Raw genomic sequence first — 26,157 nt, forward strand, 5'->3', positions numbered from 1 at the left:
ATTATGACATTTTCATTTAACTTTCATTTACTTTTGGATTTAACTTTCAATTTTTAAAGACGGGTTTAACATCCTCAGAATCCACTCTGACAGTAAAAAGCATTTTTGTATATCAAGCAGATGCCTATAATCTTATATCTACCAAATTTTGTTTTCTCTCTTGCCATGCTGTATAGATTCTTTGGACACTATACTTTCCACGTTCAAGATTATGCACCTTTTACTGGAACCATTTCGAAGTTTATATGGTGTCATTTTTAGACATCTGTAGAAAGTAACTGACCTTTGTTCTGGCTCCTTATCAAACCGGATTAACTAATTTGTGCCTTAAACTATCAGCCTGCAATGAAATGGCTGCATGACACTTACTCCTGTATTTATTACAAGGACATTGTTAGGTAGTTTTGTACCTCTTACACGAAAATCCTAAGAATAAATTTTTCTCAGGGACAATTACATTTTCAAACCTGCTTTGGATTCGTTTGTCACATATGATGAAAGAGAGAGTGACCTAATTTGTGCCATAACAAAAATGATTTTTTTTTTTGCTCACACCCCTAGAAATATCCCATTCCAAATGCGCTGGGCAAAGAAGAGGCCTCTTCGCTGACAGTGGCTCCCAGAGAAAGGATAACCACAGGTAAAGCAGGTACTTCAACTGGTCAAACTGGATCTCAGGAGTTGGGGTCTTGAATTTTCTAATGAGGGAGGGAGCAGGTGTACTCAAAAAGTTCTAAACAGGGTCCATTTCACCATGCCAAGGAAAGTAATGAGTCTTTACACAGAATATAGCAAGGGATTTAATTACCCAATTAAGTATTATTAAAATCTTATTAAGGGAAAACAAAGTATGCCCCAGACATTTCTTATGATAAAAGCAGTAATTTTAAAAAGAGAAGCCAAATTTAAAACAAAAAAAAAAGGCCAACAGAGTTAATCAATAAAAACTGTTACTTTTAGCATAAATGAAATAACCTTGTAGCAAATATAATCAAGAAAGAAAAATTAAATATCAGAAAAAGGAGGCTACAACCACAAATACAGGGAAGATATTTCTAAAATTATAAGTTATCATACACAACTTATACCAATTAGTTTGAAAACTATAAAACTATACTTTACCAACATTGGTCTAAAAAGAAGAAACATCTAAAAAAACCATTTACGATGAAAGCACAGAAACGGTAGTCATAGTCCTACCCCTTCTCCCAAAAGACTAGTTCCAGAGTTTCATTGTCAAGTTTCACTTCTCACTTATCAGATTATCATAAATCCATGCGTTTGGCAATGCATTCTGTTGGGGAAGGCTGTAAGAGACAAAGTGAAGAGAAAAGCAAAAGAACAGGAGAAAATATTTACTATATATACAGATTATAAAAGACTGCTTTATACATTAAGATGGACACATCAACAGAAGATATAATTGGAAATTCACAGTTCAGGAATTATGAATAGCCAACAAACACATTTCAAAACATCTCTAATTTATGGATTTAAGAAACCAAACAATTCCAAGCAAGATAAAGATACATTACTCTGAAATAGCAAGAGCTAAAGACAAAAAGAAAAATACCAAAGCAGCCAGAGAAAAAGGAATTGAGAGACTGACAGCTGACTTCTCAATAGCAATAATGGAAAAAAACAAAGGAATGAGGAAGGAGATCTTCAGTGTACTAAACAACTGCCAACAGAAACCACTCTATTTAGCAAAAACATCTGCCATAAATGACAGTGAAACAAAGACAATTTCAGGCAAACAAAAGCAGGGACAGTTCATCATCAAATGGCCCTTCAGTAAGAGCCATCCCAAGGGATAGTCTTTGAACAGAAGGAAAAGGGCCCTGGAGGATGTTCTAAAAGATAAAAGCAGTTGGGGCACCTGGGTGGCTCAGTCGTTCAAGCGTCAGACTTCGGCTCAGGTCCTGATCTCACAGTTCCTGAATTCAACCCCCACGTCAGGCTCTGTGCTGACAGCTCAGAGCCTGGAGCCTGCTTCCAATTCTGTATCTCCTTCTCCCCTGCTCATACTCTCTCTCTCTCAAAAATAAATAAAGATTAAAAAGAATTTTTTTTAAATAAAAGAGAAAAGCAGCAATAGAGAAAAGTAGTACAAATGTGGGGAAATGTAAATAAGCACCAACTGTAAAACACAACATTAATTCTAAACAGGCCCCCTTCTGTCTGGTAAGAGTATTATTTAAAAAATTAAAATATATGATAACATATAAATCATACAGGGGCTGAGTGAAGTTAAATTTTTGAGGTTCTTGTATTGTGTAAGAGGAAGGTAAAAGTATTGTTGTTCTGCTTTGTTTTAGGTTAAAAAAATTTTTTTTAATGTTTATTTTTGACAAAGAGAAAGAGAGAGAGAGAGGGAGAGAGAATGAGTGGGGGAGGGGCAGAGAGAGAGGGAGATACAGAATCCAAAGCAGGCTCCAGGCTCTGAGCTGTCAGCACCGAGCCTGACGATGCAGGGCCCGAACTCACGGACCACGAGATCATGTCCTGAGCCGAAGCAGGATGCTCAACCGCCTGAGCCACCCAGGTGCCCCTGTTTTAGGTTTTTAAATGTCAAGGATGCATATTTCTGGGAGAATTATAAACAGAAAAAAAAAGTTTATTTTCTAAACTAGGACATGGGGAAAATGGAATGATAAAGATATTAAATGAATATTTAATAAATAACAAAAGGGAGAGAAAAGAAACATAGAACAGCCAGGACAAACAGCACAAAATAAGAGCAATTACAGTGAATGTAAATAGGTTATATGTCCCATGCCTTAAAACTGCATTTAAAAAAAAATTTTCTCCTATTTATTTATTTTGTAAGAGACAAAAGGAGGGGCAGAGAGAGAGAAAGAGAGAGGGAGGGAGAGAATCCCCAGCAGGGTCTACGCTGTCAGCACAGAGCCTGACATGGGGCTCGATCACACAAACTGTGAGATTGTGACCTGAGCGGACATCAAGAGATGGGCTTAACTGACTGAGCCACCCTGGCGCCCCTAAAACTGCATTTAAAAATTCCAACAGATGCTCTTTAAAAGAGACATCAAAAACATACAAGTGCCTGAGTCTATAACTTTTTCCAAAGAGTTTAACAAATGAATAAAAAACACAAAAAGAAATGTATGACAGAGAAAATCATGAAGCGTAACAGACTATGAGCAAGATGAATTAACAGCATGGAGGAAAGGGAAAAATATTCAACATAAAAACTGATAAAAGGAGACATAATTACATACACTTCACTCATTAAAAATAGCAAGAGGGTACTTTTAACAACTCTGTGCCTATAAATATTAAAAATTCAGACAAAATAGAGACCTACAAAAATCTAATCAATATTGACAAATTTTTTAATGTTCAGTAATCCTGTAACCACTAAAAAAAATTAAATCACAAGTCAAAAATTTGCCACCAATAAAATTTCAGACGCAAGTGGATTCAACGGTAAATTCTACCACAACTGGTTATCTACTGAGAATAAAATTATATCTATATTCCACACTACCCACAATTAAGAATCCCAAGTATATGGACACAAAATGAAAATCTTTAAAATTACATCACAGAAAGAAAAGGTATTTGCAACCTATTTAACTATAAAACATTAGTACCCAGAATGTGTAAAGAAATCCTACAGTCCAACAACCCAATAAAAAACAGAAATGGGTAGGTGATATGAACAGTACAAAGGAAAAAAAAAAAAGGCTTTTAAACTTATGAAAAGATGCTCAGTCATAATGATCTGTAAATGGATTTATCAAACTGTCAAAACATGCAAGTTTAGCAATGCATCCTGGGGGGGGGGGGAAGGTAAGGGGGAGGGTGCTTTAGGAAAACAGTTACTTCAGTATACCGAAGGTAAGTGCAAAATCCCAGGAAATGCAGTTTGGCAATACTTCTCAAAATTTCAAAAGCATTTAACCTTCAACCCAGTAATCACAGTTCTGGAAATTAATATAACAGAAAAACCTGCTCACATACAAAAGGACAATTCTACAGAATTACTCCATGCACCATTGTTTTTAACCGCAAAAGACCAGAAACAAATGATCTATGACTGACTATTGTTCTTATTCTGTAGAATGAGCATGCCTTCTATATACTGATTTGCATATAAGACTTCTAGGATATACTGCTAAGTGGGGGAAAAAATGTAGCATAGCACAAATCAGATTAAGAAAGTGGAATATAGGGTGCCTGGGTGGCTCAGTTGGTTAAGTGTCTGACTTCGGCTCAGGTCATGATCTTACGATTCATGGGTTCAAGCCCCGCATCAGGGGTCTGTGCTGACAGCTCAGAGCCTAGAGCTGCTTTGGATTCTGTGTCTCTGACCCTCCCTTCCTCCCGCTCTTTCAAAAACAAAAACAAAAACGGAACAAAAACTACAAAACACAAACAAAAATAATGCAACTGTTTAAGATAACCAAAGGATGGGGTTCAAAGCAGCACACCAAATATCAGTGAATACTTCATCTGTTTCCTGCCTGTAGAACGCAGACATTTACAATGTGTTCTGGGCGACTGTTTCTGTACTATCTTAAAAGACCTCTCACGGGAAGAACAGAATTTAAATGGAGATGAGCGGGGCACCTAGGTGCCTCAGTCAGTTAAGCATCCGACTTCACTTCGGCTCAGGTCATGATCTGGCTGCACTGTTCGTGAGTTTGAGCCCGGTGTCCAGCTCTGTGCTGACAGCTGGGAGCCTGTAGGCTGCTTCGGATTCTGTGTCTCCCTCTCTCTCTGCCCCTCTCCCACTTGTGCTCTCTTTCAAAAATAAATAAATATCTAAAAAAATGCATTAAAGAAAGAGGAATATAAAAACAAACACTGGAAAAGAAAACAAACACTGGGGAATGAGTTGGATAGTACAGGAAAGATTTTTTCTGTGTATGTCTTTATATATTTTTAATTGTTTAATTATTCCAATTTTTAAACAATAGAAAGAGTTCATCAACTTGTACATACAATACATGTAAGAAAAATCCATTCATATGATTAAGAGAAAACAAGTACCCAATAGAAAAAGTGACAAAAAACATTACGCACAAAAAAACATTTAACTTCTTTTATATAATCACAGAAATGCAGTTTAAAGCCACAATAACATTTCATTTCCGCTAGACCAGCAAAAATTAAAAACCTGGGCAATGCCAAACGTGGAGAGATTTCATTCAAAATTAGTGGAGAATAAATCAAAACTACAATTTGGAGAAAGTTACACATTACCTAATGAAATTGAACCCGCGCATGTCCTCCTAGTGGGTCTAGCAATTCCATTACTAGTATGCCCAAGGAAGAGTATTCTATACACTCACTTGAAGATGAACAAGAATATATACGGCAGCACTAATCATAACAGCCCCATGTTGGAAATAACCAATATGTTCATAAAGAATGAAACGGATAAGCATATAATCCATTTCTAACACATTCGTACAGTAGATTACTATACACTATACTTCAATGAAAATGAATGTATTACAGTGCTGGTTCCTAAAGTGGTGATGATGCTTAAGTGGGTTCTTTGATACATACTGCAATGTGTCATAATTTGAGAGATCTACATAACTCAGTAGACTAGTATCTACTGCATGACCAATGTGTAGATGAAATATCCCTTCCAAATTCAAGATAGACCAATGGGTTTTCATGTCACAGAGTTTGAGAAGTTCACTGACATGACTTCAAATTTTACACTACAGCTAACCTTTAAAGAAACTGTTGGGCTTTGAGGAGTATCAGAGAAAAATATAACTATCTTAAAAGGTTATTAAAACATTTCTCCCTTTCCTAAATACACAGCTGAGTGAGTCTGGATTTTCTTCATACACTTTTGTTCTGGGTTTGTTTTTTTTTTTCATTTTTAAAAATATTTATTTACTTTTGAGACAGAAAGAGAGCAAGTGAGCGAGCAAGCTAGCAGGGGAGAGGCAGAGAGAGAGGGAGACACAGAATCCGAAGCAGGCTCCAGGCTCTGAGTTGTCAGCACAAAGCCTGACGCCAAGGCTCAAACCCTTGAACTGTGATATCATGGCCTGAGGCAAAGTTGGATGTTCAACTGTCTGAGACACCCAGGTGCCCGTTCCTCATATACTTTCAACCAGAACAATATATTGCAACAGACTGAATGCAGAAGCAGACATGATACTGAGACATTAAAGGTATTTGCAAAAATGTAAAAACAATGCCACTCTTGTCACTAATTTTTTGAATAGTTTTTTTTATTAAAATGTTATTTATATTAAGATGTAAGAGGCTTATTATCATTATTTAGAGGTGCCAATACATATACCAATAGATACTGTATCTACTATACTTAAGATCAATCAGTTTTAATAACTAACATGATATAATCCATATAAACAAAAACGCTTCAGGGTCCTCGACAGTTTTTAGGATCATAAAGGAGTCATGAGACCAAAGAGTTTCTGAATTACTGAACTACAAGCACACGCTTCAACAGTGATGAATTTCAGAAATATAATGTTTAAGTGATTCACATAATTCAAAAACAGGTGAAAGTAAACAGTGTGTTGAGTAAAAATATATACCTAAGTGATAAAACTGCACAGAAAGGCAAGGGAAAAATTAACACAAAATTCAGGATGACCATGGCGATGGGGCAGCAATACACGCTTCTGGGGAGAGGCACACACAAAAGCTTGCAAGGTGCTTGTGATGTCCTGTTAAGCTGGGCACACAGATATACTTCTTTTTTTTTTTTAACAGTACATATAAATGGTATACTTCACGACAAAAATTTTAATAGAAGAAACAAAGGGACATACCTACTCTCCTAGAAGGAAAAACTCAAAAGAATGTCTCTTCTCAAATTAATCTATAAATTCAATGCAATCACAAACAATATGCCAATATCCCAAGATTTTCTATAGAACTTGGAAAGATGGTTCTAAATTTCACCTGGAAGAAAAACGCAAAAAAAAGCCCAAAGCTTTTTTCAAAAGAAAGTACCAAAATGTATTACAAAGCTACAATAATTAAAACAGTGCGGTAGTAGCTAAATGGGTCAAAGAGTTTTGAACCCAATTAAGGGGGGGTGGGGGGGGGAGGGAAAGGCAAGGATTATGACCCAGCCAAAATGTCCTTCCACCCAAGGAAGATAAAAATTAAAATAAGATGTTATTTTCAAGTTAGAAAATTAGTAAAACACGAAAGAAATACTGTTAACATCCACTGCTGGCTAGCTAGCAGGGAAATAAAGCATACCCTTAGATAGTAGATATTTAAGGATACACTATTTGAGGACAATTTAACAGCATTAATAGCCAGCATTCTCACAGGGAATTAACTCTTCAGAAATGCTATCACTGGCACACGATGCATTGCTTGTCACAAGAAAAAAAATAACTAGAACATCGTAAAACTTGAAAATAAATGTCCACCGGTAACAAAAGACCCGTTTGGTAATGGTAAAGACGCCATTACCTATTTAACTACACTAAGTAGACAATATACTACGTGTATTTAACAAACACTACGTCTCGTGTGTTTTCAGGCACTTCGGGAATTTTAATTCATTTCAGCAACTATGTCTGGAGTTCAGCAGATGCTTGCAATACAGCTCTTTTTAAAGAGACCCGGTTACATTGGGGCAAATGTCCCGAAAACCCCACATTTCAAACACTGTTCTCTGTCTTCCCTACAGTCATCACGTACACTTGGTCCCTTTTCACTTTCCTCTAGTCTGGGTTAGTCATTTACGGATGGGCCGAACACGCTGCCCGGCCCTGTCCAGTTCGAGAAGGCAGGTCTTCCAACCGAAGAGGATCGTCACGGCTGCTTTGTTAGGAAACTCCGGAGTCGGCTTCCTCCCAATCTCACACCCCTTTCCCCCCTTCCGACACTTAAAGCACCAGCGGGCCCTTGGATCGCTAACGTTACCCCGGTAACACCGTATACTCCTCGACACTTAAGTTCATGGTGTATTTTTTTGCTCGTGAACCCGACCGGCCTAACTTTACCTTACAGGGAAAGTAAAAGAAGGGTAAGGCGGGCGTATTTCAGTTTTTGACTTCAAACAGACCAGTACGGATTACGTGAAACCTGAGGATGTGCAAAGCGTCCTCCTCAAGCCCTGAGGTCAACGTGCCGCCTTCCCCGACGCAACGCTGCTGGGTGGCTGAACGCGCGGGGTGGGCGTGCACAGACGCAACTACCACCCGGCTTAGGCGCCCCTGGAGTCTTCTGCCCAACGACCCACCCCGTGCACAGACCCCCCTCCCTCCAGCCCTGCGCGAAGGAAGAAAAGGTCCCGCACCGCCGTGGATTCACACAGAAGGAAGCAAACCCGAGAGGCAGACCTCACACACAAGCCTTAAAAAAAAAAAAAAAAAAAAAAAAAAAAAAACAAAAAACAACGACCGAATAGCCAGTCCGAGCCCGGGGAGCCCGGGGAGCCCGGGGAGCCCGGGGAGCCCAGCTCGCCCGAGTGCGGATCGTTCCACCGCCCGCCGGGGACGCGCAGCTCGGGGGACGCGCCTCAACAGCGGTGGACGCAGTGCCTCCCAGGGGGAAAGAGCACTCCGGAAGCCCCCCCCCCCGGACGTGTCAAATGCTGACATCGCGGCCACGAGCTGGGGTCCCTCGGTCAGCAGCACCGGGAACGGCCGCGGGCGACCAAGGGTGGACTCCTCGAAGGAGCAGCGCCGCCAAAGCCAGCCGGAAATCCACCCCGCCCCCCGCCCCGAGCAAACCCGCAAGGAAGCGTCTGGCACCCGGCAGGCGAGAAAAGCAGGCGACGGCAAACGTCAATTAGAACCGGTTTTGAGTGACAATAGCGAAGCCCCGACGAGCCTCCGCGAAAGCGCCCGCCGGGAGGACGGCGGCTCCTCCGGCCAGCCTGCCAGGCGCACCGAGGGGCGCCCAGCCCGGGGGAGGCTCACCTGTCTTCGGAGCTGCCGCCGCCGCCCCCCGGAATTTCAGGTTCTGGTTCAGTTTCTTCCCCATGCTCGCAGCCGCCCGCTTCTCCACGCAGGCGCTTCCTCCCTCGCGGTCCCCGCGGCCGAATGTGACAGGGACTTCCGGGCTGATTCACCAGCCGCCGAGCCCGTCCTTCTCGCCGGCTCCGGGACCTCCTGAGGGAGCCGTCGGCGCGGTCTGCACAGGCTCTCCAGAGGCGCGCCGCGCGTCCTTCCCCTCCGCACCGACGCCGGCAGCGCCCGGCGGCCCCGGCGCCCAGCCCGCAGGCACCGCCACGCTCGTCAGCCAAATGTCGCTCTCGCCACAGAAACTCATAGGAAAGAACGGACCCCGAGACGCGCCCCGGCCTGAGAGAACATGTCGATTACCTCAGACACAGAGGCACGAAACCGGAAGTAAAACCCCTGGCCTCAGGAACCGGAGAGCTTGGGAGGAGGAAAGAAAAAAAAAAAAAAAAAGAGAGAAAGTGAAAACTGAACCGTGGTGAAAGGCAGGAGCCAATCACTGAGTGGGAATCGATGCGCAGGCGCGGGCTGCGGCCGCCGTCCACGCGGCGTTCGCCTCTCCCCCATTGCGCAGGCGCGACGCTGCAGCGAGCCCTGGGATTGGAGGAGGGAGTCTGGCGTGCGCAGCTGCAGGAGGGGCGAAGTCCAGCGGGGTGTCTCCAGGGCTTGGTGCGTGGCCGGATGCGGAAGACGTTCCCGGGAACATGTCCGGCCGCCATGATGGCTCTGCCTATATTCCAGCCTCTGGCTTGTGTTGTGCTGGGATGTTTGTCTCCCATTGTGTCTCCTGAGGGTGCGGTGGAGACACTTGCTTTGTCTTGCCCCAAAGTGACTTTTATAAAACCTTGTAGTTTAATAAGTGTTACAGCCCTAAAAATAACCTTAAAAGTTGAAGTGTTAACCTGACAAATAGAAGTGTAATTTTACCAGGCTTATTTATAAACAGATGAAATTGTAAGGGTTAAATTGTAGTGTAGGGCTAACGTGTAGCTTGAGAGAGAACAGCTTTGTGTTGACACTGTAGTTTGAAAAATAACAGCCTTGCTTTACTCTTGTAAATTACGCTTCATACTCTTGTAAATCAGGCTTCACCAATTAAGGAAACAAAACTTCAAAGAAAAGAACATCAGAGGCAGGGTCAAGGAGATCCACTGGTTGTAACTTAACCACAGAAAGTCTGAAATAATCACCTCATCTGGCAACTGTTTCTAACTCATCTGGGAACTGTTTCTCTGTTCTGTTCCCAGGTGATGATAAAATGATGTGATCGGCTATAAAAACTGTACCCCCACTGTTTGAGGCCGCACTCTGATCAAGAGTGTTGGTCCCGATCTGTCTGCCTTGCCTCTCATTGCAATAAACTTTGTTGTGACTGTCACTGGTACCCACAGCATTCTGTTTCAGGAGTGGTGTGGATGCAACAAAATGTCATTCAAGACATGCACACGGTGGTGAACTACAGGCAAATCCGAAGGACAAAGGAGGACCGTGTACTTTTATAAAGGAGGAAGTTGGGAGAGGGAGTTGTGACATTTCATTGGAGGAGATATTGTGGTCACTTCTCACTGGCTGGGTTGTTGTCTGGAAGGAGAAAAATCTTCCTGCTGGGATAACCTTCCACCGGGGCCACCTGGGTGGCTCAGTTGGTTGAGCATCTGACTCCGGCTCAGGTCATGATCTCACGGTTTGTGAGTTTGAGCCCTGTGTTGGGCTCTGTGCTGACAGCTTGGAGCCTGAAGCCTGCTTCGGATTCTGTGTCTCCTTCCCTCTCTGCCCATCCCCCACTTGTGCTCTGTCTCTGTCTCTCAAAAATAAATAAATAAATTTTAGAAAAAAATTTAAAAATAAAAATAAGCTTCCAGGAGTGGTGCTCATGGAGAACCCTTCATTGCTTCCTGACTTCGTTTTGAATTAGTTTTTTTTCTATTTTCACGCATGTAATATTTAATTAAGTGCATGTAATTAAGTGCATATTTAAATACATGTAATATTTAAGTGCATGTAATATTTAAGTATTTTCCCATGGAAAACTCTTCTACATGGTTACAAGGGACCACATAGAGCATTAATTCTACAAATGAGAGATATTAAGTACTACAGATATGAGAAACCAGGCACTATTCCACATGCTGGGAATAGATTTATTAATTCAATAGCTTCACCTCCCATTCTTTCAGCTCAGGTCATGATCCCAGGGTCGTGAGATTGAGCCCCACATTGGGCTCTGTGATGACAATGCAGAGCATGCTTGGGATTCTCTCACTTCCTCTCTTTCTCTCTGCCCTTCCCCCATTCATTCTTCCTCTGAATAAACTTAGAAAAAAAGAAAAACCTTAAAAAAAATAACAGCTTTTATTGTTTACTCTTGCCAGCGGCTAAAGCACTAGAATTATAGTTGGGAACAGCTAGACGAGCACCCTGCATATAATGGAACTTTTTCTAGAAGTGGATATCAAACATTAACAAGTAAACCACCACCACAACAAAACTAGAATTTCATTTAACAGTACTGCTTTGAAAAGCAAGCTGGAAATGCTGGAGAATGGGGTTGGAGGCTGGCAGCTAGGGGCAGGAGAGGCAGAGCTGCAAGATCTCACTGAATAAGGGACATTTGATGTGAAAGCTCAATAGTAAAAACAGACCAAACTAGTCCTTGGAACATGCGGAGGAAGAGCTTTCCAGGCAGAAGGCAAAGTAAGTGCAAAGTCCCTAGAAATGAAACTAAGCGTGTTCAAGAACTAAAGAGGGTTGGCTGTAGAAATGGAATGAAATAGAATATTTTTAAAATACGTAAAACCAAAATGTACAACTCCCTGATTTATCACAAACCAAATATTCATGAAACAACACTGTGGTCAAGAAATAGAACACTGCCTAAACCTGAGAAGCTCCATCTTGTGTCAACTCCCAATCAATACCTACCCACCTTCCCTACCATCAAACCTAACCACTAATCTAAATCCCATGATCATCTCTGCCTTATTAGCTTTAGTGCCCAAACATACATCCCTAAACTTCAACATTCATTAGTTTTGCCTGTGGTTTGAACTTCACATAAGTTGAATGATTTTGTACCAGGTTTCTTTGGAGTAACATGGTTAGTGAGACATGTTTTTGTGGATACTTATTCTTTCATTTTCATTGCTATATAGATGTGGCTATAACACATTTTCTTTACCCATTGTATTATTTTTTAATGTACGTTCAATGCCCAATGTGGAGCTTGAACTCACAACCTTCAGATCAAGAGTCACGTGCTCTACTGACTGATCCAGCCAGGCACTCGTCCATTGTACTGTTGACAGACATTTTGATTGTTGCCAGTTCTTGGCTGTTGTGAATAATTCTGCTTGAACATTCTTATTATCCATGTCTCTTGGTGCACATGTACACCATTTATGTTGGGTGTATACCATACTGGACATAATTTGGAATTGTTTCAGCAAATATTTATTCCCTCCCTCCTTATGGTGCTGGCCAAGTTTATTTCTTGACTCCACTATTACTGCTCTTAGTCATGTGAATATTTTTGGTTGATAGACTATTAGCAGACATGTTATGAACAGGAATCTTGAATATCCATATATAGTTCATTTGACTCTTGAGCTCAGATAATGCACAGAAGGAGACCATGTCTCAAATAACTGTGCCCTTTCAGCCTGGGCCTTCAGAACAAACGTGTGGAGCAGATGTGAATCCAACCTGCAGCATAAACCCACCTTAGATTTGCAGAATGTTAGACCTCCCGAGGACTGATGAGAATGAGAATGCTGTTGTCCTAAGCCACTGAGTTTGGGGTGGTTTCTTATGCAACATTACTGTGGCAATAAAAAAGATGTATATTCAACTTCAAAACATAATGCCAAATGTTTTGCAAATCAGTTTTACCAAGTACATTCCTACAAGCAATGTATGAGAATTCTAGTTGCCTTACATTTTTGCCAACATTTTAAAACTTTTTTTAAAGTTTATTTATTTTGAGGGAGAGAGAGAAGCAGGGAGGGAGGGAGGGACGGAGAGAGAGAGAGAGAGAGAGAGAGAGAGAGAGAGAGAGAGAGAGAGAGAGAGAAACCCAAGCAGGCCCCACACTGTCAGAGCACAGCCTGACACAGAGCTAGAATTCATGAATTGCAAGACCAAGAGTTGAAATCAAGAGTTGGAAGCTTAACCAGCTGAGTCGCCCAGGTGCCCCAACTGCCAACGCTTTTTTAGTTACTCTGGAGGGTGTGTTATGGTTTGAATTTGCATAATTTCCAACTTTGTTCTTTTTCATATATGTTTAGGCTAGTCTAACTTTCATATATGTTAGGCTAGTCATTTTCACATAAATTTTAGAATTAACTTTTCTATCTAAAAAAACTGCTAGTGTTTTGTTTGGGCTTCTGTTCAATATATAGATCACTTTGGGGAGAATTACCATCTTAATATTCCATCTTCATGAACATGATTTCTCTACTTAGGTCTTTTAAAATTTCCCAGCAATATTAAATCTTTAAGTGTACAGGTATTATTCACATTGTTATATTTACCTCTATATTTTTATGATGATTAAAAATTTAATTTACAATGGTTTGTTGCTGATATATGGAAATACAATTGATTTTTTTCCACATTAGCCTTATACCTGCAACTTACTGAATTCAATTATTAGATCTGATGGCTATTAGTATATTTATGTATATTCTTTAAGATTTTCTGAGGTAAACATAATGACTGCACATAAAAATACTTTTCTTTGTTTATAATCTGTATTTTTCCTTATTACCTTATGGCCTCTAAAGCAATGATGAATAGAAAAGGTGAGAACAAACATCTTTGTGTATCACTGATCTTAGAGGAAAAGCATTCAGTTGTTTACCGTTAAGTAAGTATAATGTTGGCTTTAGTATTTTACATCTTTTTAGGTTGAGGATTTTCCCTTCTATTCCTAGTTTTTGAGAACTTTTATCACAAATAAGCGAATTTTGGTGTGCTTGGGTGGCTTAGTTGGTTAAGTGTCCGACTTCGGCTCAGGTCATGATCTCATGGCTTGTGGGTTCCAGTCCTGCATTGGGCTCTGTGCTGACAGCTCAGAGCCTGGAGCCTGCTTTGGACTCTGTGTCTCCCTCTCTCTCTGCTCCTCCCCCACTCACACTCTGTTTCTCTGTCTCTCAAAAATAAACATTTAAAAATTAAAAATAAAAATAAATAAGTGAATTTCATCTGCATCTATTGAGATTATATAGTTTTCTTTTTTAGCCTATTAGTTTGGTGAATTACATTAATTGATTTTCAGATGTTAAGCCAACCTTGAATTCCTGGGATAAATCCAATTTAATTAGGATGTATTATCCTTTTTATATATTACTGGACACAAATTGCAGATATTTTGTTACGAATTTTGGCATTTACATTCATGAGGGATATTGGTCTATACATTTTACTTTTCTTGTAATATCTTACTTTGTTATCAGGTAACTCCAACCTCACAGAATTAGCTGATAAGTATTCCTTCTTTTAATTTCCAAAATACTTTCATTAAAATTGGTAATATCTCTTGCAAAAGTGTTTAATACACTTAATCAGCAAAGTCATCAGTGTCTGTTTTTTTTTTATGGAAAGATTTTTTAGTACTTTTTTTTTTTACTAATAATATAGAGTTATTAAGAATATTTCAAAGAAAGATAGCTCTACTAATGTTACAGTCATACCAGGATGACTGTTGACATACAGGTGTGCCTCCATGAGAAGGAATAGCAGAAGACTAGTTACCTATGAGGAAATAGAGATCACTAAAATAATCCAGCCAGTCACTAAACAAATAAGCAAATAACAGTAGCAAGACCCAAAGGGAGGAGGGAAGACCAATACACATAATTGGATAAACTTATTATCTAAATAGTAGCAGTTTTTAGCCAAAATTTATTAAGTGTGAAAAGAAACAAGGAAGTATGACCTAGACACTGAGAAAAAAAAGCAACAGAAACTCCTGTGAGAGTGACTAATCTTGGACTTAACAGAGACTTCAAGTAGCCCTTATAGATATGTTCAACAAACTAAAGAAAAGTGTGATAAAAGAAAGATATGACAATGCCACGTCAAATAGAGAATATCAACAAAGAGAAATTATTTAAAAAGAGCCAAATGGAAAATGTGGAGTTGACAAGCACAAAAACTGAAATAAAAAACACTAGAGGGACTCAACAATAGATTTGAATTAGAAGAATTACCAAATTTGAAGGTAGATCAATAGAGATTATGTAAACTGAAAAAAAGATAAAGAATGAAGAAAATGTTAAACCTCACAGAAATGTGAGACAACATTGAGTACCTCAATATATGTGTAATGGGAGGACCAAGAGAGGAGAAAAAAGAAAAAATATTTGAAGAAACAATGGCTGAAAACTCCCCAAATTTATATAAAAAATAATAATAATACATACATCCAGGAAGCTCAATGAACTCCACATGGGGTAAATTCAAAGAGATTCACAAACATGCACATCATGGTAGCAATGCTGAAAGTCAAAGCCAAGGATGAAACTTTGAAAGCAGCAATAGAAAACTAACTTGTCACTTACAAGTGACACATGATAAGATTAAAAGTTGACTTAGCAGAACTAATGGAATCGAGAAGGCAGTGGGATGACATATTCAAAGTGATCTAAGGGAAAAAATTATCAACCAAGAATCTTATATCCAGCAAATCTATCAAAATGAAGGTGAATGAAAGACTGTCCCAGATAAACAAAAACCAAAGATTATGTTGTCAGCAGATCTGTCTTACAAAAAATACCAAAGAGTTCTTCAGATTGAAACCAAGTGACCCAAAATGGTAATCTGAATCCATGTGAAAAAATAGAGAACACTGGTAAAGTTAATTATGTAATGATAAATAAAAGTATAAATGCATATTTTCTCTTTTATTTTCATAAATAATTTTAAATCTACAGAATAATATGTATATAATATTGGGATTATTGGGATTATAACATATAGAAATGTAATATATAATGTAACATAATGTATATTATATAATGTATAATATATATTAAATTTACATACACACACGTATATTATATACATTATACAATGTATTGCATAATGTATATAGTATTATATATATATAATGTGTGCGTATGTGTATATTCATACATACACACATAATACATCTGCTAATAAAAACACAAAGGAGGAGGTGGGAGCAAAGCTGTATTTGACTAAGGAAATGACATCAGATGGTAAAGTAATAATTATAGCAATATATATTTGGGTTTTAACATTAATAACAATAATACCACAAAAGGTGGAGGGAAGGATTAGAGCCATATATGTATAGCATTTCTGTACATCATTAGAATTAAGCTAGTATAAATCTGATCTGATTCTGACGAGATGTATTTGGCAAATCCTAGAGCAATCATTAAAAAAGCAAATAAAATTAAAGAAGTAGAAATGATGCAATAGAAAATGTTCACTTAAAGAAAATGAAAACAGTAAAGAAGGAATAGAGGAACAAATAAAACATGAGGTATAGAAAATAAAACAAAAAAATAAAATGGCAAACTTAAATCCAGCTATATCAATAACGTAAAATGTGAGTGCTTAAACAATCAAAATGCAAAGATTCATAAAATGGATTAAAAAATGATTCCACTATAAACTGTCCACAGGAGACAAACTTTGGATTTAAAGACATAAATATATTGAAAGTAAAAATATTGAAAAAGGTATATCATGAAGAAAGCATCCATAAGAAAGCTGAAATGGCTATATTAAGACAATATACTTTAAAGCAAAAAAAAAAAAGGTTACTAGAAATAAAGAGGAAAATTTTATGTTAAAAGGGTTAATCTCTGAGGAAAATATAATTTAAATAGATATGCACCTAATAACAGAACTACAAAATACATGAAGCAAAAATTGCAGAAATGAAAGGAGAAATAGACAATAATAGTTGGAGGTCTCAAAACTCCACTTTTGATAATGGGTAGAATAAATAAATAGAATATCAACAGAAGACTTGAACATTACAACCCAATCAGACCTAATAGACCTCTATAGAACACTCCACAACAGAATATACATTCTTCTCAAATGCATGTGGAACATTTTACAAAATAGATAATATGTTAGGTCATAGAACAAACCCTATTAAGTTTTATGTCTTTCTCTGAGCACAATGGAATGAAATTAGCAATTGATTGCCAGAAAAAAATTAGGAAACTTATATGTATGTGGAAATTAACACACTCCTAAGTAGCCAGTGGATTTAATAATAAATCAAAAGGGAATTAAAAGACATATTTTGAGTTGAATGAAAATTAAGACACTAAATGCCAAAACCTATGGGATGCATTGAAAGCAATGCTTAGAGAGAAATTTATACCTGTAATGCCTATATTAAGAAATAAAATTTTAGGGGTGCCTGGGTGGCTCAGTCGGTTAAGTGTCTGACTTCAGCCCAGGTCATGATCTCATGGTTTGTGAGTTCAAGCCCTGCATCCAGCTCTGTGCTGACAGGTCAGAGCCTGGAGCCTGCTTCGGATTCTGTGTCTCCCTCTCTCTCTGCCCCTCCCTAGCTCACGCTTGCCCCCCCCCTCTCTGTCAGAAATAAACAAACTTAAAAAAAAGAAATAAAAAATTTTAAGTTAATAATCTAACCCCTACCTGATGAAACTTATAAAAGAACAAGCTAAACTTAATACAAGCAATAAGATAGAAATAATAAAAATCAGTATAGAAATTAGGAAAATAGAGAATAAAATAACAATAGAGAAAAATCAATGAAATCAAGAGGTGGTTCTTTTAAAATATGGACAAACCTTTAGTGAGACTGACCAAGAAAGAGAAGATTCAAATTATTAGAATCATAAATGAAAGAGAGCATTAACATAAACCTTACCAAAATAAAAAGGGTTACAAAGGAGTACTATACACAGCAGTAGGGCAACAAATCAGATAAATGAGGTAAATAGATGAATACATAGAACTACTGAAATGCTACTGAAAATTGACTCAAGAAGAAATAAACAGCCTAACTGGAATCTAACAAGTGAAAAGATTGAATTAGTAATTTAAAAATATACATCCACAAAGAAAAGCCCAGAGATAGGGGGCTTCACAACTGAACTCTATCAAACATATAAAGAAGAATTAGTATCAATTTTCCACAAATTTTTCCAAAAAGTAGAAGTGGGAGAGAACATCCCCAACTCATTTGATGAGACCAGTGTTATAATGATAACAAAAAAAACAGACAAAATGGTCACAAGAAAGGAAAACTATAAATCAGTATCTCTTATGAATATGAATGCAAAAATTCTCAACAAAATATTAGCAAACTGAATCTAGCAACATATAAAAAGAGTTATACATCAGGAGTAAGTGGGATTATCTCAGAAATACAAAGCTGGTTTAATATAAAAATTGATTAATGTAATAAATCATATCAATAGAACAAAAAACAAAAGTCACATGATTCTTTCAATAGATTTAGTAAAATCATTTAAACAAAATCCAATACACTTTATAATTTAAAAAACCATTCAATAAACTAGGAATAGAAGAGATCTTCCGTTACTTCATAAACTATTATATTTTACATGCTTTAGAAGGCTTTTTCAGAGCTGACTCTACTTACCTTTCCATCCTCATAATCATACTTATATCTGTTTTGCTTAGATCTCTGGCCATGGCCTTATTTTGTTCTTTCACTTGGGATAAATTCCTCTGCCTTCTCATTTTGTCTGTCTCTGCCTTCTTCTCTGTGTTAGAAAAGCCAATTATGTCTCCTGCTTCTGAAACTAATGGCTTTATGAAGAAGAGGTTATATAGTGCCTGGTGTTTGGTACTTCAGGGAGTACCTTCAATGGGCAGTGTTTGGTCCCTGGCCTGAATATGGTGAGTTTTAACTAGATGTTCTTTAGTCTGTTTGTGAAATGAGACCTGTCACCACCTCCACCAGAACTGAGGGCCTGCAAATCTCATTGGTTGGGAGATGTGGTGTCAGTAGGCGTTTATGCTGGTCTTCTGGAGTAGGAGCCTACTGCACTGAGGTGAGCTTGACTGAGAGGGACAGTGCCACCAGAGCAGGGTTGGGGGCTTGGTGTAAGCAAGATAGGCAGCTAGCGTCAGTGCTGTGCTGCTGCTTATAGGTGGCTCTGTATTTACGTTGAAGGGTGGGGGAGGAAAATGGTGCTAGCCAGCTCCTTTTTTCCTGTAGGGGTCTCTCTGTGAATGCTGTCTCTCAGGGACATGCTCCAGGAAAAGCAAATACTCTCCCCACTGTATGCTCTGGGCACTCTTCAGATCACTATTTCCACACTGCCTGCCCCTGGGTTGTTTGTCTGCCTTCTTTCCAGGAGCAGTGCAGTATCCTCTGGGATCTATCTCAGCCAAGCCTACTGACCTTTAAAACTCCAGGATTTAAGCCCCCGCTGGTTGTAAGAACTCAAAATTTGGCTCCTCTCCTTTTCTAAACCAACTGCTATGGGGAAATATTCTCCGTGTTGCATTCCCCTGTATGCTCCTCTATCTCTCCTATTCTCTCTTCTCTCCCTTCTCTGTGGCCATGGCTCCCTCCCCTCTACAGAGGCCAGGATCCATTTCTCTCTCAAGCTACATCTCCACACTTTCTACCTTCTTCGATATGGCCTCTTCTCTCCCTTTAGTTGTGGAGTTTGTTCTGCCAATCTGTAGGTTGATTTCAGGGGTATTTAGGATTATTTGATAGTTATCTAGTTGTATTCATCAGGCGAGGTGAGCCTAGGGTCCTTCTACTCTGCCCCACCTTCCTGTCTCTCCTCAAAGAGGTATTCTATTATCAGGAGATTCACTATGTGCCCCCCACACTGCAAGCTAAAGCTGCCACAGAACATTTTGGCCTCTTACAGCTAAAGAGCAGCAGGTGAGAAGAGGAGTCACTGTCTTGACAGTTGCAATTGACACTGATCAGGAGGAGGAGGTAGGGCTGTTTTTACACACAAGAATACCTGTGTACCCAGAGGAGTCAGTTGGTTGCAACTTGGTCCTCCCGTGCCCATTATAACTGTGAATGAACAAACACAGCAATTCCAGTGTATGAATGTATGAAATGATTACTATGGATGCCAACCACTCAAGAATCCAGGTTTGAGTCCCATCACCAAGTGATTGAGAAGATAGCTGACAGTGAGGGGAATTTAAAATTGACAGTGGAAGAGGAAAACAAGGAGTACCCATTGAGCCCTGAGACTAACTTCACAGACAGAGGCTGTAGTGTAGCCTATAAATTTTCTTTTTACAAATTCCTCCTTGAGAGGCTCCTGGTAACAATGGAGGAACTGCTCCCCAAATATGTGTTGAGAAATGGATCTATGTGGTGCAAGAGTTAGACTGTGGCAGCAAGAGAAGTTATCTCCTTCAAGAGAACCTGCTGTGGAAGCATAGTTGACTCATGGACTTCAATTGCCAAACCATTGGACCCTATCGTGGCATTCAAGTTTCCTCCAGGATGTTCCTGAACAGCAACAGGGCACATCAGGGTTACTAGTGATGGCTTATTCCTACCTGACTCCTATAATGGATAACTTTTGCTCAGGGACTCTCCATGAGCCTGGTCAAGGCTTCTATAGGCCTTAGCTTCCACCTGAGACTCCTTCTAGTCAAACCTTCCTTTTCTTTTTCCACAGTTGTTAGACTTATAGCCCCATCTGTAGGTTCTCCCTGCCTATCCCTGTGCTCTCCCCATTTATCCTTTATGGAATTTCCCCTAATAAGTCTCTTAAACATCTAACCTATCTTCGTATCTGCCTCTTATAGGACCCAACCTGGAACACTCCTCGACAAACATTTTAGATTCCTAAACCTAACTAATTTTAGCATCTGCTTCCCAGAGAACACAACCAGCACACTTGTGGAGCTTATTAGAAATGGAATCCCTGGACCCCAACTCTGGGATACTTATTTTTAACTAGGTAAGAGGTAGAGCTCAGGAACTACATTAACATTTTTTTTTAATGTTTATTCATTTTTGAGAGAGAGAGAGAGAGACAGAGACAGAGACAGTGAATGGGGGAGGGACAGAGAGAGAGAGGGAGACACAGAATGCAAAGTAGGCTCCAGGTTCTGAGCTGTCAGCACAGAACTGGACACAGGGCTTGAACTCACAGACCATGAGATCATGACCTGAGCCGAAGTCGGACGCTTAACTCACTGAGCCACCAAGGTGCCCCAGGAAATAAATTGACCATCAAGCCAATTTAAGAGCACTGAAACTGATTCTTTTTTAACAACAATAACAATAACAACAACACAAAAGAAATTCCAACCTAAAAAGCACATGCTATAATATCAAAAGAAAGAACAGGGGCACCTGCGTGGCTTAGTCAGTTAAGCATCCAACTTTGTCTCAAGTCATGATCTCACTGTTCATGAATATGAGCCCCACATTGGGCTCTGTGCTGACAGAGTGGAGCCTGCTTGGGTCCTCTATCTCCCTCTCTGGTCCTGTCCTGTTCACGCATGCTCTCTCTCTCTCAAAAATAAATAAACATTAAAAAAGAAAGAGCAAAACTTTTCAGGGCTAAAGATGAAATGAAAAAATTGATGGCATGTATAAAGAGTAGAATTACTGGGGCACCTGGGTGGTGGTTAAGCGTCCAACTTCAGCTCAGGTCACGATTTCACTGTTCATGGGTGTGAGCCCTCAGTCCGGCTCTGTGATGACAGCTCAGAGCCTGGAACCTGTTTCAGATTCTGTGTCTCCCTCTCTCTATCTTCCCCTCTCCTGCTTATGCGCTCTCTCTCCCCCCACCTCTCAAAATCAAGTAAACATTAAAAAAAAAAGAGTAGAATTACTTCCATAATGTGGGGGTTGGCATATTATGCCCACATGCCAAATCTAGCTTGCTACCTTTTAAAATAAAGTTTTGTTGGGACTCCATCACACACATTTGCTTCTGTATTGAGTACGGATGCTTTGTACTTCAAGAGCAAGGTTGAATTTTTTCCATGGGAGTTGTCCCACAAAGCCTAAAATATTTACCATCTGACTTTTTACAGAAAAAAAAAATGTCAACCTTTGCCATAAAGACTTAATGAAAATAAAGTAAACCTAGTGAACCTAGTGAAAGTTCTGGAGACAGACTAGCTGAGTTCAAGTTTTAATTCTGGCACTCACTAGCTAAGAAGATAGTTTAATCTATGTTTAAGTATTCTATTTATAAAATGGAGATAGTAAGAGTACCTACATCATAGGATTAATATAATAATAAAATGTGATTATGTATATAATTTCTTGGCACATGGGTTGGTATGTGGTAAAGAAGTTTTTTTAAAGTTATTTTAATGGATGGATCAGGCTGACAACTCCTAGACCAATTGATCAAATTAACTATCATACAAAGAGGAAAATGTAGACATCACAACATCCTGATTTAACGCAATAGGAATTTTACAATCTATGGAGAATTCTTACCAAAAGACCTGAATCTAATTAGACATCTGAACTATAGATCCAGTTTCCAGTGTATAGGAACGACACCCAACAGAGGAACATGTTAAATAACACCACAGAGATGTGAGCAGCAAAATCTAGAATGGGAAAATTTTATAGTTAAAATGACTAGTTTATTTAAAAAATATATTACAAGGGGGAAAATAAAGAAGGTGAGGAAATCTAGTTCAAGAGAGATGTAAGTAGTGTACCAGCAATATATTGACCTTTTTTACTCTCCGATTAAATAAATGGTAAAAATATTTTTTGGAGATAATATAGAAAACTGGAATACTAACTAGAGTTTCAATATTAAGGAATTAATATTTTTTAAGATGAGGATAATGACACTGGGTTCATATTTAAAAATTCTTTATATTTCAGAGATATGTCCTGAAATATTTAAATATTAAATATTACATTGTAATCCAGTATCCAAATAATTGTATCCAAAATAATCCAGTGGCATAAAGAATTAGCAAATTATGGGCAAAACAAATTTAGCCATGCATTAGTAGTGGTTAAAGCTAAAAACAAAAAACAAAAAAAACCCAAAGTCAGCTTTTTTTTTTTTTCTGACCATGATGGAGTAACTGGTACCAGTCTAGCCTTCCCACTATAAACTTCTGGAACTCTGGGAAAAATATACAAAATAACCATTTTCAGACTTTGACCAACACAGTCCAAGACTTTAATTTCTTAAAGAAAGTGAACAAAGCAAGCCTTATAATTGTTCTAGTTTTCTGAATGAATGCATTTATTGCACCTTGGACAGGAAGGGAGAACCCTACATAGAATGATGGTTTTCTTGAGCTGAAGAAACATATTTCAACTTCAAGAGGCTAACATGGTTTGAATTTTTGGGACAGCACCCAAGGAGGAGAAAGTATGCAGAGAATTTCAGAAATCTTTTTAGGGATTTCCTTGATTCTCTGACAGAATCCTAAACTGCACATGGATAGGGAAAGAGACCAAGAAGTCAGGAGAAGAAAAAATTCCAGGGAAAGACTATCAAGTACCAGAGCTCACACAGGCTTGGGAAATATTTGAGTTCTGAGCTACCAGAGCAGAAATACCTTGTTGAACATGAGGGGCATGCAGCAGAAATTTATAAAAGCCATGCATTAGTAGGGATAAACTAGCCCTAAAGGAAAGCTACCATACACATGCTCTAACAAAGTTAAAGAACAAGACTTGAAAGAATCAAATGGATCTGCAAATTAACTGCTTGCTAGAACAAAGTTCAATGTTCTTTGAAGACAACACAATCCAAACAATGATGTAAAATTCACAATATTCTGCATTCAATAATCATTAGACATAGAACACAGCAGAAAAAAAAGTGACTTATAATGAGAAAGAAATCAGTTAATAGAAATACAGTCAGAAATGACAGAGACATTGGACTTGGCATATGAGCACTTTTACATTGCTGCTATAATATGTTCAAAAATTTAAAGAGAAAATGAAACAATGAAAGAAATGGACACTACATTAGAAATCAAATGGAACTTCTAGAACTGAAAAAAATAATATCTAAAATGAAAAATTCAGGGCACCTGTGTGGCTCAATCAGTTAAGCATCCAACTCTTGATTTCAGCCTAGGCCATGATCTTGAGGTCGTGGAAACAAGCCCCATGTTGGACTCTGTGTGAGCATGGAGCCTGCTTGGGATTGTCTCTCTCCCTTTCACTCTGTCCCTCCCCTGCTCTCACATGCTCTTTCTTTCTCTCTCAAAATAAAACAATATTTTAAAATATAAATAAAATGAAAAATTCACTAGATGGACTAAATAGAAGATTAGACATGGCAGAAGAAAAGATCAGTGAACATGAAGACATAGTAATGGATGCTCCATTTAAGTACAGAAGAAAAATTCTAAAAAAAATAAAACTCCAGTGATTTGTGAAATACTAAAAAGCCTAAAATATAATTTCAGAATTTCAGAATTTCAGAAAAAAAGGAGACAGTAGAACATACTTAAGGAAACAATAGTTAAAACATTTCCAAATTTGATGAAAGTTATAAACCCATAGCCCCACAAAGTTTGACAAAAATCCTAAGAAGTATTTGTTTTTTACACAAAAGCATATCTAGGCATATTATAATGAAATTGTTAGAAATCAATGATAAGGAGAAAATCTTCAAAAAACAACCAGAAGGGAAAAGGGAAAATTTGATACATGGAAAAAACAATAATAATAGCAAAAGATATTTCAAGAAAAACTCAAGTCATAAAACAATGGACGTACTTCTTTAAAGTAGTGAAATTAATAACTGTTAACTTACAATGCTGTATGCAGAAAATGGCAGAGTAGGAGGATCCTAAGCTTACCTCCTCCTATGGATACAACTAGATAACACACACATCAGTGTAAATAACCCAGAAAATGATCCAAACACTGGAAGAACAGACTCTCCACAGATAAATGTAGAGAAGAAGCTGTATCAAAGAGAGTAGGAAGTGTAGAGACACAATTAGGAGTCTGTCTGTGTCTGATGCACTTGCCTGTCTGCAGAGGGAGAGACCCCATGAGCACAGAAAGGGGAGAGGATCAGACCCTATACCAGGTACCTCAGGCATGGGGGAGCTGCATTGGGAAGATGAATCACCTAAAATTTGGCTTTGAAAACCAAAAGGGCCTAACTACATGAGCTCTTTCAATCAGTGGAGCTTAGCACCTGGAATTAAAAAAAAAATCAGTGGGCTTGACTTTGGAAGAGCCAGAAGGTGATAGGAAACTGAGTCCCTATCCTTAAAGAGAGGGCACAACAAACAGCTCTGCTGAGATACAGCATAGAAAGAGCAGTTTGAAAAACACCTGGGGAAATCTCTTACACTCTTGGTGGGAATGCAAACTGGTACAGCCACCTTGGAAAACAGCATGGAAATTCCTCAAAAAGTTAAAAATAGAACTACCCTATGATCCAGCAATTGCACTACTAGGTATTTACCTAAAGGATTTAAAAAATACTGATTTGAAGGGGCACATGCACCTTAATGTTTATAGCAGCATTATCAACAATAGCCAAATTATGAAAAGAGCCCAAATGTCCACTGACTTACGAATGGATAAAGATGTGGTATAAATAATGGAATATTAGCCATCGAAAAGAACGAAATCTTGCCATTTGCAATGATGTGGATGGAGCTAGAATGTATTATGCTAAGTGAAATAAGCCAGCCAGAGAATGATAAATACCATATGCCTTCACTCATATGTGGAATTTAAGAAACAAGACAGAAGAGTGTATTGGAGGGGCAGGGGTAAAAAGAGGGAGGCAAACTTAAGAGACTCTTAAATACAGAGAACAAACTGAGGGTTACTGGAGGGGAGGTAGGTGGGGATGGGCTAAATGGATGATGGGTATTAAGGAGGGCATATGTTGTGATGAGCACTGGGTGTTATAGGTAAGTGATGAATTACTAAATTCTACTCCTGAAACATTACACTATATCTTAACTAAATAAAATTAAATAAAAACTTAAAAAAAAAAAGAAAGCGGGGCGCCTGGGTGGCGCAGTCGGTTAAGCGTCCGACTTCAGCCAGGTCACGATCTCGCGGTCTGTGGGTTCGAGCCCCGCGTCGGGCTCTGGGCTGATGGCTCAGAGCCTGGAGCCTGTTTCCGATTCTGTGTCTCCCTCTCTCTCTGCCCCTCCCCCGTTCATGCTCTGTCTCTCTCTGTCCCAAAAAAAATAAATAAAAAACGTTGGAAAAAAAAAAAAAAAAAAAAAAAAAAAGAAAGAA

General features: G+C 38.8%; 1 protein-coding gene across 2 annotated transcripts in view; it reads right to left on the minus strand.

The window, feature by feature from the left end:
• The window catches only part of TASOR2 (transcription activation suppressor family member 2), an 80,803-nt gene extending 71,714 nt beyond the window's left edge, over nucleotides 1-9,089 (minus strand). Inside the window, exon 1 of one of the 2 annotated variants that reach the window (XM_058681993.1) lies at nucleotides 8,910-9,089. In XM_058681993.1, the coding sequence (XP_058537976.1) occupies nucleotides 8,910-8,973 (64 nt within the window). In that variant the 5' untranslated portion in view covers nucleotides 8,974-9,089. The remainder of the gene's footprint in view (nucleotides 1-8,909) is intronic. The other variant, XM_058682000.1, reaches the window with a different exon arrangement.
• Nucleotides 9,090-26,157: the final 17,068 nt, after the last annotated feature.

The sequence above is a fragment of the Neofelis nebulosa genome, chromosome 8 (assembly GCF_028018385.1).
Source record: "Neofelis nebulosa isolate mNeoNeb1 chromosome 8, mNeoNeb1.pri, whole genome shotgun sequence".
In the NCBI taxonomy this organism is placed as follows: Eukaryota; Metazoa; Chordata; class Mammalia; order Carnivora; family Felidae; genus Neofelis; species Neofelis nebulosa.